Source organism: Physeter macrocephalus, chromosome 16, assembly GCF_002837175.3.
Source record: "Physeter macrocephalus isolate SW-GA chromosome 16, ASM283717v5, whole genome shotgun sequence".
Classification (NCBI taxonomy): Eukaryota; Metazoa; Chordata; class Mammalia; order Artiodactyla; family Physeteridae; genus Physeter; species Physeter macrocephalus.
Genome location: NC_041229.1, coordinates 14,282,058 through 14,299,311, shown reverse-complemented (window position 1 = coordinate 14,299,311; position 17,254 = coordinate 14,282,058). Strand labels below are relative to the sequence as shown.

The 17,254-nt window shown below is 45.5% G+C and overlaps 1 protein-coding gene across 1 annotated transcript in view; it reads right to left on the bottom strand.

Annotated features, from left to right (window-relative positions):
• Positions 1–6,695: 6,695 nt before the first annotated feature.
• The window catches only part of JAML (junction adhesion molecule like), a 24,149-nt gene continuing 13,590 nt past the window's right edge, over positions 6,696–17,254 (bottom strand). The window contains exons 5-9 of the mRNA XM_024131279.2: positions 16,398–16,635; positions 12,843–12,981; positions 10,477–10,537; positions 8,892–8,978; positions 6,696–7,202 (exon numbers count right to left, since the gene is read on the bottom strand). Of these exons, the coding sequence (XP_023987047.1) occupies positions 7,110–7,202; positions 8,892–8,978; positions 10,477–10,537; positions 12,843–12,981; positions 16,398–16,635 (618 nt within the window). The 3' untranslated portion in view covers positions 6,696–7,109. The remainder of the gene's footprint in view (positions 7,203–8,891; positions 8,979–10,476; positions 10,538–12,842; positions 12,982–16,397; positions 16,636–17,254) is intronic.

The following is a 17,254-nucleotide window of genomic DNA, read 5'->3' as shown; positions in this document are numbered from 1 at the left end:
CTAATTTTTGTTTTGTTTGAAAAGGGTTCAGGGAAGTGAGGTGGGAGACTTTCAGGAAGTAAGAACTTCCTCATTTTTCTAGCATTTCCACTGAAAACAGAACACCAGGTTGGTGTAAAAATACCTAAGAGCTCTTACAATCATTTGTAACATGAACTTTTGGGGACTCCTGATTCAATCAAATCAACAGTAAAAAGACACTGTTGAGATAATTGGGAAGAAAATAAATATGGACTGGGTGTTAGATTATATTAATGAATAATTCTTGATTTGGTGGTGGGGGGGCGTTAAAAATTTTTTGTGGTTGGGACTTCCCTGGCCATCCAGTGGTTAAGACTCCATGCTTCCACTGCGGGGGGCGCGAGTTTGATCCCTGGTCGGGGAACTATTATCCCACATGCCCCACGGTATGGCCAAAAAAAAAAAAAAAAAATTTGTGGTTATGTTCTTTAACAACTTTATCTATTATACACATTGGAGTGCTTATAGGTGAAATGATATGATGGTTGAAATTTGCTTTAAAATATTCCAAGAAAAAAAGTGGGGGGGAGGTGGGTGACCCAAGACCAGATGTTGAAACTGGTTGTTTCCTTGGTTCAAAGCAGACACTCAATAAACAGGTGCTGCATAGCTGCACAGGGGCACCCTGAATGAATGAATGAATCTGGAGAGGAGTGAGACATCGTCCACTTCATCGTGAAGGCAGTAAAATCTAGCTGAGGCCGCTGAGGCTGTCCTAGGCTGGGGAGGAGTGAAGTGGGCCAAATCTGGGTGGCAGTTGCTAAAGGCAGAAAGGCGGAGAGGAGGCCTCTGTGCTTCTCCACACCAGAGGTGGTTGTCCATGCCTGGATCTTGCACAGACTCCGTCGCCAAAGTCCCTCTGTCACTTCACCAGAGTCTGGCGGCAGCTGGCTCATGCATTCACAGAGCTCACAGCCCAAGGGAAGGAAAATCAGAGAAGAAGAGATGGGGCAGCCTAGGGAGAAAAGTGTCTTCCGGTGGCCACAACCCTCAGGCCCCAGGCCTCCTCCGCTGTCAGCAGTGGCCTGGCTCGCAGGTGTGCCCGGAGAGATAGATTGGCACCAGCCCGTGCCCTGGTTCCCGCACAGCCCCTCAGCCAGGTCTGCAGCACCATGTCAGCCCGAGAGTTTTGGTTTGACATAGCCGGCCTCCTCCTTTTTCTTAATGCAGCTGAGCGTGCCTGTGAGGCCCAGGGAAGCTGATTACCGGGCTCACTTGGTCTCACACTGGGTCCAGACGCTTCTGTTTGGGAGACATCTGAGACAAGAAGGGGATCCAGAAGTTCCTTTGCCTCTATCCAGAATGTGGCTAAGAGAAACCAAGTATATGACTTTATAGCCTTTGTCCAACTCAGCCTTCCAGGAACCAAGGGTCAGAAGGTGCCAGATCAGGGGAGAGACACCCTGGAAGGGTGAGTCGGGAGGAGAGCTACCCCAGAACCTCCCCTCAACTCACGTGGGCCTCTAGATGCCCATTTGTTCCAAAAGAATACGCTTTCCCCGGGAGCCAATAAAAGCCTGAGAAGCAGAAACTTGAAAAGGTATTTTGCCGAATGAAGACACCACTGTTGAAGACTGGCCATTTGGGAAATGAAGCCTTATTTTCGGCATTTCTACCCAGTGCCATTCATCCGTGAAGATTTTATTAGACAACATTCAATTACCTACCCTGCTGGGGAAGACTGTTACAAATAATCTAAAGGAAGGTAGTTTCCTTTTGCCTTTGGAATTCGTGGTTGAAGCTACAAAGAGCCTCCCTAGGTACCACTGCCTTACTGGACCAGCATCCTCAGCATCACCTGGGATCTCCTTCAAAATGTACAGTCACAGGCCCCACCTCAGACCAAAAGAATCAGAATCTGCATTTTTAACAAGATCTTTAGGTGTTTCTTGAGCACAGTAAAGTTTGAGAAGTAACACCTTCAGCTAATACTAAAAGGTTTGCATCCCAGGAGCAAGGGGCAATGCAGAGGCCAGGTTTGCGGGGCTGGGGAGAAGGCATCGGCAAGCAGGGACAAACTTAGGGTTAAATGGGCAGAGCAACCGGCGGCCTGCTCAGGGATAACAATCTCACTCACCTCTCTCCTCTGCCCGGGCCCTTCCCAAGCCATTCCACACCAGGCGAGGTTTCTCTTACCCCGCACAGGGCTTCACATCATGGTGTCTCTGCCTTTGCAGTTTCCTCTTCTAGGAATGCCCTTCCTCCCTTGTCTACTCAGCCAGCTCCTAGCCCTTCTTCAAAAATCTGCTACAAAGTAACCCCTTCTTTGTGATACCTACATACCTCTCCTCTCTCTGCTGCTGTGACCCTGGGTCCATTCACTCATTTATCAATTGCCTCAGTCAACAAACTCAAATAACTATTTAATGTCTCCTATGTGCCAGACACTAGGCTAGAAACCAGAGACCCAGAAACGAGTGATATACAGCTCACCCTTTGAGAGCTTACCTTCTAAATAGGGAGACAAATGTATCAACTCCCATCTACAGTACACCTGGGTTGCCCGAGTCAGGGAGTATTGTCATTTTTTGTTTATACATCTTATCTCCCCAACTAGACTGTAGCTTCTTAAAGACATGGGTTGTGTCTTATTCTTTTTAGTTTGTGCTGGGCCACTGCTGGTCCCTGAGCAGATGAAAATGAATGAATGAATGAATGTCTATTCTACATCTGGGGAAAGAGCAGAAACTCCATCAGCCTGACCTTCCACAGCCAAAGTGTGGTAGAACCAGGACTGGGAACCAGGTCCAGCCACTCCACACCCTAGGAATTCCATTCAACAGGGGATTGTTCCACATGGGGTCAGATGCTGCAACGCTCACAGAAAAGACCTAAACAGGATCTCTAAGAGTTTAAGATCTCTCGCAGAAAATAAAGCCTCACACCCATGAAACAATTAGAGAACATCAGAAGATAAAATCTGGTAAGTGTAGAGACATCTAGGAAGATGTGAGAAATAGGAGATCACCCAGGCGAGACTCAAGCAGGGCCTTGAAGGAATGTTGATTTGGGAAGGCAAGAAGGAAAAGGGAATTCCAGGCAGGGGAACAAGAGCACTTTGTTCAGAAGCACAAAAGACAAAGGTATATGGAGCAGAGGGTTCCTGTCATGGAAAAAAAAAAAATGAGAGATGTGGATGGGTAGACAAGATGGCACCCAACCTCAGAAGGCCATGAACATATGATGTGGAGTTCAGACAAGGGCTTTGAAAGTTCTGGGACAAGTAAATCACTATTACTCTCACCATCTACAAAATAGGAAAGGGTTTAGCTTTCTGTGAAAACTACAAGTTCCCTTATTTTTTGATAAAGAAGGGGTGTTTCGAAAGTTGGGCTTTATAGAAGTGGTAATGGATCGCCTGATCTCCCTTGAGGAAGACCAAACCACATTTGCAAACCAGCTGGCCAGGACAGAAGGTCAGGAGTCTTGAGAAACTTTGTTTATTCTTAGTAAGAAGATAACTGGTCTGTGTTGGGATAAAACTTGCAACCTAAGGTTCTTTGGGTCTAAGCAACTGGGCCAAATCAGTGGCAGTGTGACCCCTTCCACACACACACACACACACACACACACACACATACACACACACACACACACACACACACACACACACACACACAGAGCTAGTGTTTTATAAAAGAAAATTGCCAGTATAGACATACAAGCATATGGACTAGCCAAATGGAGAAAGAGTGGGGTGGCAAAGAGAAACAAAAGACAAAAGGGCTGGCGGAAGGCTGCAGCCTTTAATAGGAGGCACATCTTCTGCAGGTCTGCAGAGGACAGACAGGCTGAACCATTTTCAATTCCAACAGCCAAACTCTGACAGTGCCAGATTATCCATTATTCTTGGGTGGCCCCACCCCCTCTACCCTTATGCTGCTTTCTGTTGGCAAAAGCCGGCTTGCTTCTGGAAGCCTTTGAATATGGGAGCATCTGGTGTCCTGGAGACTTAAAATACTACAAATTTGAGTAACAAAACTGCTTGGATCTACCAGGAGATCCAGCTTGCTCCATCTCCAGCAGGTTTCATACCCTTCAGAATGTCACCCCTTGGAGCTATGCAAAGCCCTTCCCTGAGCACAGCTTCCTAACTCTTTCTTTGAATGGGAAGAGGGACTTAGGTATTTAGGGTTTTGCAAGGGCTTCCTGCCCATAGAAATAAAAATTAGATAGCTAGTGGGAAGCAGCCACATAGCACAGGGAGATCAGCTCCGTGCTTTGTGACCACCTAGAGGGGTGGGATAGGGAGGGTGGGAGGGAGGGAGACACAAGAGGGAGGAGATATGGGAACATATGTATAACTGATTCACTTTGTTATAAAGCAGAAACTAACACACCACTGTAAAGCAATTATACTCCAATAAAGATGTTAAAAAAATCTAAATTTAGAAAACCCATTATAAAAAATAAATAAATAAATAAACAAACTCAAAATGGATTAAAGACCTAAAGCTAAGGCCTGACACTATAAATCCCTTAGAGGAAAACACAGGCGGAACACCGTTTGACATAAATCATAAATCGCAGCAAGATCTTTTTTGACCCACCCCCTAGGGTAATGAAAATAAAAACAAAAATAAACAAATGGGACCTAATGAAACTTCAAAGCTTTTGCACAGCAAAGGAAACCATAAACAAGACGAAAAGACAACCCTCAGAAAGGGAGAAAATATTTTCAAATGAATCAACGGACAAGGGATTAATCTCCAAAATATAACAGCTCATGCATCTAATATCAAAAAAACAAACAACCCAATCAAAAAATGGGCAGAAGACCTAAACAGACATTGCTCGAAAGAACACATACAGATGGCAACAAACACATGAAAAGATGCTCAACATCACTAATTATTAGAGAAATGCACAGGCGGAACACCATTTGACATAAATCGCAGCAAGATCTTTTTTGACCCACCCCCTAGGGTAATGAAAATAAAAACAAAAATAAACAAATGGGACCTAATGAAACTTCAAAGCTTTTGCACAGCAAAGGAAACCATAAACAAGACGAAAAGACAACCCTCAGAAAGGGAGAAAATATTTTCAAATGAATCAACGGACAAGGGATTAATCTCCAAAATATAACAGCTCATGCATCTAATATCAAAAAAACAAACAACCCAATCAAAAAATGGGCAGAAGACCTAAACAGACATTGCTCGAAAGAACACATACAGATGGCAACAAACACATGAAAAGATGCTCAACATCACTAATTATTAGAGAAATGCAAATCAAAACTACAGTGAGGTATCACCTCACACCGGTCAGAATGGCCATCATCAAAAAATCCGCAAACAATAAATGCTGGAGAGGGTGTGGAGAAAAGGGAACCCTCCTGCACTGTTGGTGGGAATGTAAATTGATACAGCCACTATGGAGAACAGTATGGAGGTTCCTTAAAAAACTAAAAATTGAACTACCATATGACCCAACAATCCTACTCCTGGGCATATATCCGGAGAAAACCATAATTCAAAAAGATATGTGCACCCCAATGTTCATTGCAGCACTATTTACAATAGCCAGGACATGGAAACAACCTAAACGTCCATCAACAGAGGAATGGATAAAGAAGATGTGGTACATATATACAATGGATTACTACTCAGCTATAAAATGGAATGAAACTGGGTCACTTGTAGAGACGTATATGGACCTAGAGACTGTCATACAGGGTGAAGTAAGTCAGAAAGAGAAAAACAAACATTGTGTATTAATGCATATATATGGAGTCTAGAAAAATGGTATAGATGAACTTATTTGCGAAGCAGAAATAGAGATACAGATGTAGAGAATAAACGTATGCATACGAAGGAGGGAAATGAGGGTGGGATGGATTGGGAGAGTAGGACTGACATGTATACACTACTATGTGTAAAATAGATAACTAAGGACAACCTACTATATAGCACAGGGCGCTCTACTCAATGCTCTGTGGTGACCTAAATGGGAAGGAAATCCAAGGAAGAGGGGATATACGTATACATGTGGCTGATTCACTTTGCTGCACAGCAGAAACTAACACAACATTGTAAAGCAACTAGACTCCAATTTTAAAAAACGTAGCTCACTTAAGATTGGATCAGAAATCAGAGACCCACAAAAGACCTGCTCTTTATCCAGGCCCTGAATGGCTAAGAGGGGAAAGTGGGAGGCAGAGAATGAGGAAGGCCCTGTGGGAATAAAGACGAGGAGATCTGAGCTGGGCCCAGACTAGAAATAGGAGTTCAGAACCAAAGGATTTTAAAAACTAACCTCATTAAATCTTACAATAGTAACCCAAAGGTAAGGGAGCCTCACATTTCAGACCAAGAGTTAAATCAGTGGCTGCCCACTTCGGCGACGCATGAGTGTCACTTTTGAAAAAGGCAAGTGCCCCAGCTCCACCCATGAATTCCAAACCAGAACACCTCTGGTGGAGCCCAGCAAAGAGCCACCAGCCACTCTGATACCCAGCCAGAATCAAGAAGCACTGCGTTAAATCAAAGAGCTGTATTCATACCCCACTTCCAACCCCATTCACCCCCTCAAAACTTTCCCAGGCCTGGTGCGTAAGTCACAGCAGGGCTTTCCTCCAGTCACTTCAATTGTTTCAGGAGTTCCAGACCATAGATTCCTCACCAAGACTCCACTTGCCCCTCAGCCAGGGTAGAAACACAGGATGATTTCCACAAACTGCATTTATTTAGGGATAATTGGCCAAAGAAATCATTTGGGTTGTTTTTTATCTCTGTGATTCTTCCCTGTAACCATCCACATAGAGCACCATCCAAGCAGAGGGTCTGACCTGACCTGATGGGACGCTCGAGGCCACTAGGGCAGCTCAGTCAGGGTCCCCCGGGCCAGTGTCCCACTCCAGAGGGACCAAGTCCATGCTCCCCCTAATCAGGGCCTGTTCCTCCAGAGCCGTCCCATCTCTCTGCCAAGCTTCAAGCCCTCCATCTTCAGCCCTTTACCCAAGCAATGAGGCCGGAGGAGGACTGGGAGGGGAGGGGGTCTGACATGACTGGTACATGGACTCAGGACACAAGGAAAAGAGAGGCTGTGCCATGGCCAAGGGCAAAGGGAACTCCCCCTTCTTTTCAAAAGGCTTGCTCTGTCCTTGGCATTCCCCCATCTGACTTTTTGTCAGATGGGCTAGTTGGTGCTGTCCTCAGAGAAGGCCAAACTGGGTGCTGTGGGGAGAGAGAAACAAAGCACATTTGTAAGAAGCATTTCAATCATAATAGTTACCATTTATTGAGCTCTTTCCATCTGTCTGGCCCAATTCTGAATTTCACATGCACGGTCTCATTTGATCCTCACCACCCGAGAGATAGGTTTTATTATTCCCATTAAGGATTAGGAAACTGAAGTTCAGAGAAGCTAAGTTACCTGCCTAATGTTGAGCTAGCTTCTAAGTCAGGGTAAAGATCCGGACCCTGGTGTGTCCAACTCCAAAGCCTGTGATCTTAACCATTGTGCTATACAGCCTCAGAAAGGGGACATGGCGTGGTGCCCCCTTCATTTAAGTAAATTTAATCAAGAAGCAAAGGTGCTTTGTTACCCTGCTCTCTTTAAGATAACACCTCCCTACCTGAGGTCTCAAACAAGTGGTACGCAGGCCAGAATTCACCCACGGGCTTGTTTAATTTGGTGCATAGTGTTTTAAAATAACTTGACAACCCCCGAAGGGCTTTGAGTTTGTGGCCCTGGCCTCTCATCACACTCGCTTTATTGAAATCATTTCAAGGGGACAGGGGTGCCATTTTCTTCAAAGTTTAAATCGCAAGCACCTGGCAGTGAACATGGGGAAGCTGGCTTTGAAGCTGGCTTTCCCTCCTCCATCATCTCTGCCCCACAGACTATCTGCAAACAGTACCACCCAGGTGGCTGACACACAGCAGCAGCCACTGTGCAGCTGTATCAGCAGGTCTCTAAGATGAGGTTCTGGCAGTTACTGTAGCATCACATGGCAATAACAGGAGAAGGATGGGGGGAGGGGAATCACTATATTCAACTTCAGAGGGGAGCTTATGTTTCCCTTGGTGGAGCCAGGCCAGGGCTCTGATCTCACACTTCCCTGGCAGAACCTTTCTCTGCTGTAATCATCTGGAAGTCATGTGTCCTTAGCGCTGGTGTGACAGGAACAAACACAAGCGATCATCCTATAAACAGAGGAGGCCAGCCTTCCTGAACCCAGCAGAACACGGCTCCCTCCATGGCTGGGGTGCCTATCAGTAGTCTACAGATAGCATCATATCCCTCTCCAGCTCAGTCCTTTTGTCCTTACCCCTACTCACTACACAGCCAGTGTCTTTTCTAGGTGCTGGACTTCCCTGGAGAGCTGAGCAAAGAGAAAGTAGGAATCAGACTCTGTGTTATTACATGAAATTCAGCATGCAGGCTTGCTGGCAATTAGATTATGTCAAGGTATAATAAGTCACAGAATTTAAAAATCTAAGAGTTGGAAGGCACATTTTGAAAGGAAGGAAAACAATCCCTTGTGACATGATGCTTGTGCAAGGATCTTACAGCCCCCTCTTTACTATGCTTTGTTAAACCAGTATTGTACTGATGAGGCAGAGATCTTGCCTACCCTCATGAAGGCACTTCCTGTTACCTCTAAGATCAATCCTCTCCAGCCCTAGAGATACTCATAATACTCGAAATTGGGTATAAGGACAAGTTTGATGTTACTTTTCTATCCAGCAGAGCTTCAGCTTCTCACCCTTTCCTACTACCTAGAAAAATCTCTGCCCTCAGCAGAGTGGCCTCCCCAGGGGACCTAGCAATGTGCATCCCCCATGAGTCTGCCATATCCTTCCCAGCCCCTTTTCCTGCCTCCAGATGCCTGGCTTGGTTCGACCCAGAATACTTCTCACCATGGTCATGTAGGTGGCCTCTGACTTCCCACTTGGTTCTTCTTCGACGGTCACCTCTTGCTTGGTTATTGAGGAGTAGATATGTTTCTAGAGGGCAGAAAATCATGTAAATATTCCTAAAACTCAACAAGTCTTACATGCCAGAGAAAAGGCTATCTACCACTCTTCAAGGGGACAGGGGTTCTCCAGGGCATCAACCACCACAATCAGTATGTCAGAGGGTTACTAAGAGCTAGAGAATTATCATAGGTCACGATAATCCAGTCCTCAGACTTCCTGGAAATTAAGAAAATTAGCTCATCAGCAAAGAGCACTATCTTAAGAACCAAATTCTTTGATTCAAAAGTCAAACATCTGGGACTTCACTGGCGGTCCAGTGGTTAAGACTCCACGCTCCTAATGCAGGGGGCATGGGTTCCCTCCCTGGTCAGGGAACTAAGATCCCACGTGCTGCATGGCGTGGCCAAAAAACAAAAATCAAACATCTTTGTTTGGATGGGCATTGAGGTAGCAGCAGAAAATTCTTATCTTGCCAAATTATTTGTACTTTGTGATTATTTCCTCCTAATTAGAGTCATGGCAGGATGACATTCATCAGCAGCTAACTGTCATCATCTCTTCCAGAGGGTTTATATGCCAGGAACAGCCCTCACTGAACTTCACATCTGTGAGGTCAGAGGTACTTTGTGATTCCCATTCCTGTCACTATTTGGAGAAGTGATATCATCCATTGACAAAGTCTTGGACTTCTGGAGTCCCCTGCACTATGTTGTGAGAAAATCCTACTCTTGGGTCACAAACAGCCCAAAAGATGGAAAGGTAAATATTATAAGAGGAGTTTTTCAAAGGAAAGAAAGAGAGAGAGAGAGAGAGAGAGAGAAAGAGAGAGAGAGGGAGGGAGGGAGGGAGGGACGGAGGGAGGGAGGAAGGGGGAAAGAAAGGAGGGAGGGAGGGGGAAGAAGGGAAGGAGAGGGGAAGAAAAGAAAGAACAAAAGGGGAAAAAAAGAGTTCAAGGAAACTAATCCATTTCTCAGTCCCTGGTAGCAATTATTTATCACAAACTAATATGGTTGAAAACGTTCTTGATCCTCTCTTTCCAAAGGTCCCTGAATATTTAATCTGAACAATTAACTCCCTCACTTAACTCTGGAATGGATCATAATCATCCTTTATATGGATACAGTGCCTCATAGATTACAAAGCACTTGCGTATCATCATGTTATTTGAACCTTACAACGGGGCAAATATGTTTGTCCTTAAGCTCATTTTACTGATGAGAAAACTGAGGCTCAGGGAGATGGCAGAGCTGGGCTTGAACTGGGACTTTCCCAGGGCCCTCCAAGGATGTACTGGGCTGCTGGACTGGCCCTGTCCGCCCCACGCCACTCACTCTCCCAGGGACTCATTGCAGTGATGGAGATTTCCTGAGCCGCTGCTCTGTGCCAGGCACTGGATGCACCGAGACATAACGATGAGTGAGACACAGTTCACAGGGGAATGATAATGACACCACCTGGATCCTGGAGCAGTCTCCACCTTGCCCTCGCTGAGCACAGCAGCAAAATGGCAGAGTTCTTCTCTTACCTCTGGCTTTGCCTTCTTTGTGTTCTCCAGGCTTTTGACCAAGGTCGTGGAAGTTACTGAACTGCAAAGGCATGAAAAGCATGTGGAATTACCCAGCCAGCACCGTATATTCAAGGGTGACAACATGAGACCACACAGAGTTTTATGAAGAGAGAGACCCCAGGTTAGGAACTACTCCCAGACACCTACAGCCCACGCTACCCAGCTCCACTTGAAATCTGAGAGATGCATCTCTTTCACAGAGAGCAAAAAGGCATCTGGAGATAGTTTAGGCTGAATGACAGCTTCAACCTCTCTATTGTCACACTGACAATTTTCTGTCCATAACTATTTTAAGGGAATTAATAGAGAGGGGCCATGGGATTTGATTTTATCATTTCCGAGGACTAGGGAGATGGAGCTGAACCAGCAGGGCGCAGCAGCAGCTCAGCGAGACACCAGTTCAAAGGCTCCCGGCTTCTTTCTTCCAGGGAGGAGGCCAAGCAGAATTATCCCCTCAAACACCCAGGGCTGGGAGCTCTGGCCCCTTCCCTGCCCCTGGCCTCTGATCGCTTGACCGTCTGCCTTCTGCATTCGCCACTAAATAGGCTTCCTTCTTTTCCTATTTTGGCCTAAGGTGGAGCTAAAAAAGAAAAACAACAATAACAACAACCAGGGTTAAAGCTAGAAAGGAATGTATATTTTTTTGCCTCAGAGTAGAAATATTTTAATCGTATTTTCTGATTATAAAGTTGTATGCTCTGATTGTAAAATAACTCAAATAATATAGAAATGTAGACAGTCTGAAGCTGAAGTTCCAGGAAACCCCCTACCCTCCTAGGACCCACCTTTTCTTTTATCCCAAATAGCACTATTAATATTTTAGAATTATCCTTCCAAACCTCTCTCAATGCAAGCATAAGTATACTCACACAAAATATATTTAGTATATATGCTGCTGAAGAGAGAATTACATAATATGCTTTTTTATTAAAATGAGATCGTACTATATATTGTATAATACTACTCCTCGGACATCTTTCTCCATCATTACATACAGAGCCATGCGGTATTTCATTGAATGGAATGCCAATTCATTGAATCATTACCTGTCTGACAGGCACTGAGAATGATTTCAGTTTTTAATTATAATCTTTGCTACAGCAACCATGTTTATGCACAAGTCTCAGCACATCCGTCTGACTATTTCTTTAGAATAAACTAGTAGACAGACATGGGAGTGCTGCTCTTCATTTTGAGGGAAACTGAGGCCCAGAGCAGGGAAGTGAGCTGATAGGGAAGCCAGGTTGTCTAACTCTCGGTTCAGTGCTGTCCCCATGCCCAAAGCAAAGACCTTCAAGTTCAAAACCAAGTCAGAGAGCCCCTGGGGAGTCAAGTGCAAACCTAGCAGGCAGCAGCAGTTTCTGTACAATACATGTCCCATGGGGAAAGGAGTCCCAAAAGTCAGCACTACTCAGTCTTAATGGGGGTTCTTGCCCATTGACACTATTTCAAAAAGAGAGTCAATTTGCCCTAGCAACATAGTTCATCAATAGTTGGATAAACGGAAGGATATGAGCCTGCCAACAGCCAGTGAAACACTAGTGCCCGTGCCAGAGCATCAGTGTATTTCTGAGGTACTGGTAGAATTTCAAGCCTTTAAAAACACATTTCAACAATAAATAATTTAGGACCTGAGGCCATTCATTCAAAAGTAGCTTCTCGGCTTCCCTGGTGGCGCAGTGGTTGAGAGTCCGCCTGCCGATGCAGGGGAACCGGGTTCGCGCCCCGGTCCGGGAGGATCCCACATGCCGCGGAGCGGCTGGGCCCGTGAGCCATGGCCGCTGAGCCTGCGCGTCCGGAGCCTGTGCTCCGCAACGGGAGAGGCCACAGCAGTGAGAGGCCCGCGTACCGCAAAAAAAAAAGTAGCTTCTCATAATTAAAATGTGGTCCTTCAGATAAAGCCACTGACAACCCTCAAAATCTGAGCTTCTCTACGAAGTATAAACATACTGTGGATAATTCAAAAATCGTTTCTCTCAGGCATTGAATAGCACTATTATGGTTCTTGAATAAGATTTATACTCTTAATTGTGCTCTACTTGGACCAACATTTGTAAGTCTGTAAAATGAGGATGGTGTGGGAATGTGCAAGGCCTTTCAGGATAGGTGCAAAGCCTTTCAGGATAACAGTGAGCAAAGGGGGCGGGGTCACTATACGATGCCGTCTAATGTGGTAACCACAGAGGATTCTGGTTTAAAACACCCCCTTCTGTGAAAATGGCACACTTAGATAAGATAAGTGATAAGAGCCTTATCACTCTCTTCCATTTCAGGCTAGAGGCATCTCCAGCCTCCCAGCCCAAGAGATGGGCGCAGCCCTGTACCTCTTATTCCCATAGGTCCTCTTCACAATCAATATCAGAACAGGAAGCAGCAGGATGGTGGCGCAGATAATCCCCACAATGATCACCAGCTGATTACCGCCCAGGATCTCAGGTCTGAGGGTTACTGGGGTCACCAGTGCTTAGGAAAGGAGAAAAGTAATGACAGGGCCTCAATATTCCGGAAAAGAGCTGGGAGCCTCACCAGTTCTAGACCAAGTAGCAACAGCCACGTCAGAAGCGGGAGGAGAAGGTCAGACTCCACTCCATGCTGAAACACTAGGACTCCAGCTGTCCCCATTAGATTGAGAACCAAAGTCCGCTGACACCCCACCCCCCACCCCGCTTACCCTTAAAATGTAGATTAAGGTCGGTGGGAAAAGAGAATATCACCTCACCTACAGTAGCGTTTCCTTTCACATTAATAATTCTATCTTAAAATGTGGTTTACCAAATGACAGAAATAACAGACATGTTAGAGCCTGCTCTAGGCTACAACACTCAGCTCCATAGTCATGAGACAAAGTAAAGCACTTCCACCCTTATGGCACCCTTCACTCATTTCCTCAGTTCACTCTGAACATACACATCAAACACCTGCTGGGTGCCAGATATCAGTAGGCACAGAAGATACAAAGACAAATAGTGCATGGTCCCTGCCTTCAAGGAGAGAGACAATGTAAACAGAAAACCACAGACTGCTTATAGATGTTTTGAGGGCAGTCCATATAGAGTACAGAGCAGCATAGAGAAAAGGGTACCCAATTCTATGGGGAGCAGAACCTGAGAATTTGTCAGCAAAAGTTTTAAAGTTTAAGCTGAGTCTTAAAGGAAACATCAAGGTTTTTTTTGGCAAACAATATGGGGAAGGATGGTAGGGACCTTATACCCAAGGTCTGGAGCTCTTAGGTGCTTTTAGGTGACAGGATGGTGCTTTTAGAAACTAGCAAGAGTTCCATGGGTCGGGTTCAAAGGTTGTGTTTGTCCGTGTGGTGGGGAATGAGGCTGGATAAATAACAGGATCTAAGTCATGAAGGACCTTGATTATCTCAATGAGGAGTTTGTTTCTTTTTTCCGTAGGCAATGGAGAAGATATTGAGAGATTATAAGCAGTTGAGATTTGTTACTGAGAAAGATGGCACTCAGAGCTGCATGAAGAATGAGGGGTAGTGACTGAGAATGAAAGCAGAGACTTGTTAGAGGCCTACAGTCCAAGACAGAGATGAGACAACCAGAATAAGGTGGTGGTGACAGATGGGAAAGAAGGCAGATCCAGTCAGTAGTAGACAGCCATAAAAAGGAACGAAACTGAATTATCTGTAATGAGATGGATGGACCTAGAGTCTGTCATACAGAGTGAAGTAAGTCAGAAAGAGAAAAGCAAATACGGGTTGCTAATGCACATATATGGAATCTTAAAAAACAGTATGATGAACCTAGCGGCAGGGCAGAAATAAAGATGCAGACGTAGGGAACAGATTTGAAGACACAGTGGAGGAAGGGGAAGCTGGGACGAAGTGAGAGAGTGGCATGGACATATATACGCTACCAAATGTAAAATAGTTGGCTGGTGGGAAGCAGCCGCATAGCACAGGGAGATCAGTTTGGTGCTTTGTGTCCACCTAGAGGGGTGGGATAGGGAGGGTGGGAGGGAGATGCAAGAGGGAGGAGATATGGGGATATGTGTATATGTATAGCTGATTCAATTTGTTATACAGCAGAAACTAACACAACATTGTAAAGCAATTATACTCCAATAAAGATATTTTTTTTAAGTCAGTAGTAGAAATAACAGGACTTGTTGACTTGTTAGACTAGGGGTCATGGGAAAGGGAAGAATCAAGTACAACTCCAGGCATCCAGTTAGATAACTGTGTAGATGGTGGTGGCATTAACTGAGGTTGAAGAGATGGGCTGGGGAGAGGTGAGAGGGGTAGGTTTGGATATGTTGTATTTGAGTATTTGTGGAATAATTGGGTGGAGCTCATATAATACATAGAGATAGACAGATAGATAGATAGATACATAGGCAGACAGATAAAGTTGTATCTAACATAGAATGTATTGAATGTATATAGAACATGGTGTTCAACACTACTGAGGTAGAGAAGGTCGAGGATGTGCCATTAGAGTACCATTGGTGATCTACGCTAGAGCAGAGGTAGAAGCAGAAGCCTGAATGCAGTGTGCTATCAATTAATGGGAGATGAGATAGGAGACACCATGTCCAGCCCTTTAGCAAGCTATTTGGCTGTGTAAAGAAAGAAATACATTAATGTGTTGTGGGGAAGGTTGCACAACTCGGAATATACTAAAAACCATCAAGGCATACACTTTAAATGGGTAAATTGTAAGGTATTGAGTTGTATCTCAATAAAGCTGTTTCAAGAAAAATAAAGATATAGGATGAGAGCTAAAGGAGACAAGGACACAGGTAAGAGGAAGAGTGGAGTGTATGTTTGTGCTGAGTGGTAGAAGCCCTTGGAAAGTACAAGCTTAAAGAGCCATGCTGTGAGGATCCTGAGAAGGAAGAGAGAGAACCACCTGAGTGCAGGGGCTCAGATAAGCCCTGGGTGGAAGGGAGCTCAGGATGGCAGGGCAGGGATGAGGATGGGAGCAGATGTAGGTCTGTTTGTGGGTGGGGAGGGCTCCAAAGTTGAATGAGCTCCCGCTAATGGCTTCTATTTTCTCTGTGAAGTGGAGCTAAGACTTCTGAGAGTGAAGAAAGCCATCTGTCTTGCTTCCCTCTCCAGCTGGGATTCTTTGCTATTGGCAAGAAGGTGCCTCCATAGACTTAAGTCTCTGGCCAGAGGTACTGGGGTGTGTTGCACCCTCACCTCTATCCCTGCCCCCAACCAACCACAGCCAACCCCTGGGGCCCTAGCAAAAGGCAAAGTCCACAGGCCACATCCTGACTGCTAACTGGGTTATGGTTTAACTTTAACTCCTCACTTATCAACCTCTATCAGTCAACACAATTGAGTCTTTACTCTCCTACACACCAGTGGCCTTAATACACAGTGTTTCGCCAGAATACAGAATCTTTGATCAGAAAAACCCTCTATTTTTGGTTCTGGCCCCTTCGTGTTTTCTCTCTGTTCTTTGCTGTCTCTCACCAGCTCGGGATCATCTTCCTTTCCACTACAGAGCACAGAGCATCTCCCTTGAAGCCAAGTCAAAACAACTCCAATCCATCTCTGAGCTCCTGTACCTTTAACTTAGTATATTACACTAATGATGAGTGAGGTCTGGCAGAGGGGTGGTGTTCACTCAATATTAGCTTTTTTTTCCTTGACCTACCAGCAGGGAAGAACTAGGGTGGGGCAAGTAAGGTGCATAGGGCACCAAATTTAAGGAGGTATCACTCTCAAGGTCATGCAAGTACAGGGTACAAGTGCTTGATAAGTGCTGGGCTTATCGGGGTCAGGCAAGTATAGCACCTGAGAGTGATGCCTCCTTAAATTTTGCACCCTAGAAGCCTCTCCAGCCTGACCCTAGTCCTGGCCCTGCCTACCAGCTATGAGGTCCCTCCTCCCTCTCCAGCCAAATGTTAGATACTTCGAGGCTCTTTCAGGATCACGTGCAGCACAGTGGTTTTCCTGACTGTCAGGTTCCCCAGGTGGATACTGCAGGTGTAGCTTCCTCCGTCAGACTCCTTCACTCTGTGGAGCATAATGGAGCCATCGTTGCGGGAAGTGTCCCCCACCAGGTTTACACGGTTCTGGAAGCGGCCCCCGTTCTGGGAGTATCCCATGGGTGCCTTGAGTTTGGGGTAATAGCGCAACACAATCTCCTCCTAGAAGGGAAAGGCAAAACGTATGAGATTGAAAGGCTGGGGTAGAGGGGCGCTGGGAAGGTTGAGAGGGGAGCTCTCAGGACTCACAGGCTCTGTGTGTGGAAACAGTAAAGGTATTATCAGAAGGTATTAAGTAACACAAATCCATGGACACATGTGTCTGCGGGCACATAGTTGTGCAGGACGCCACCAAACCACAAACAACTCTTCCATCTCAAGAGAGGGATGAGGAAAGTGGGAATGAGGGACTTTCAGTTTTTTGCACTTCTCCAGTAAAAAAAGTAAAAGTACACCTTTACTTTTTATGACATATCCAGTTGGATTTCCAATAGGCACCTGAAACATGTCTAAAACTGAACGCCAAAATTCTCCCCCAAACCAGTTCCTTCTTATCTATCCCATTTTGGTAAATGGCAACATCTTCTTCCTTAAGCTCTGGTTAAGAATCTTGGAGTCATCCTTAACTCCTCTATTTCTTTTTTTTTTTTTTTTTTTTTTTTTTTGCGGTACGCGGACCTCTCACTGTTGTGGCCTCTCCCATTGCAGAGCACAGGCTCCGGACGCGCAGGCCCAGCGGCCATGGCTCACGGGCCCAGCCGCTCCACGGCATGTGGGATCC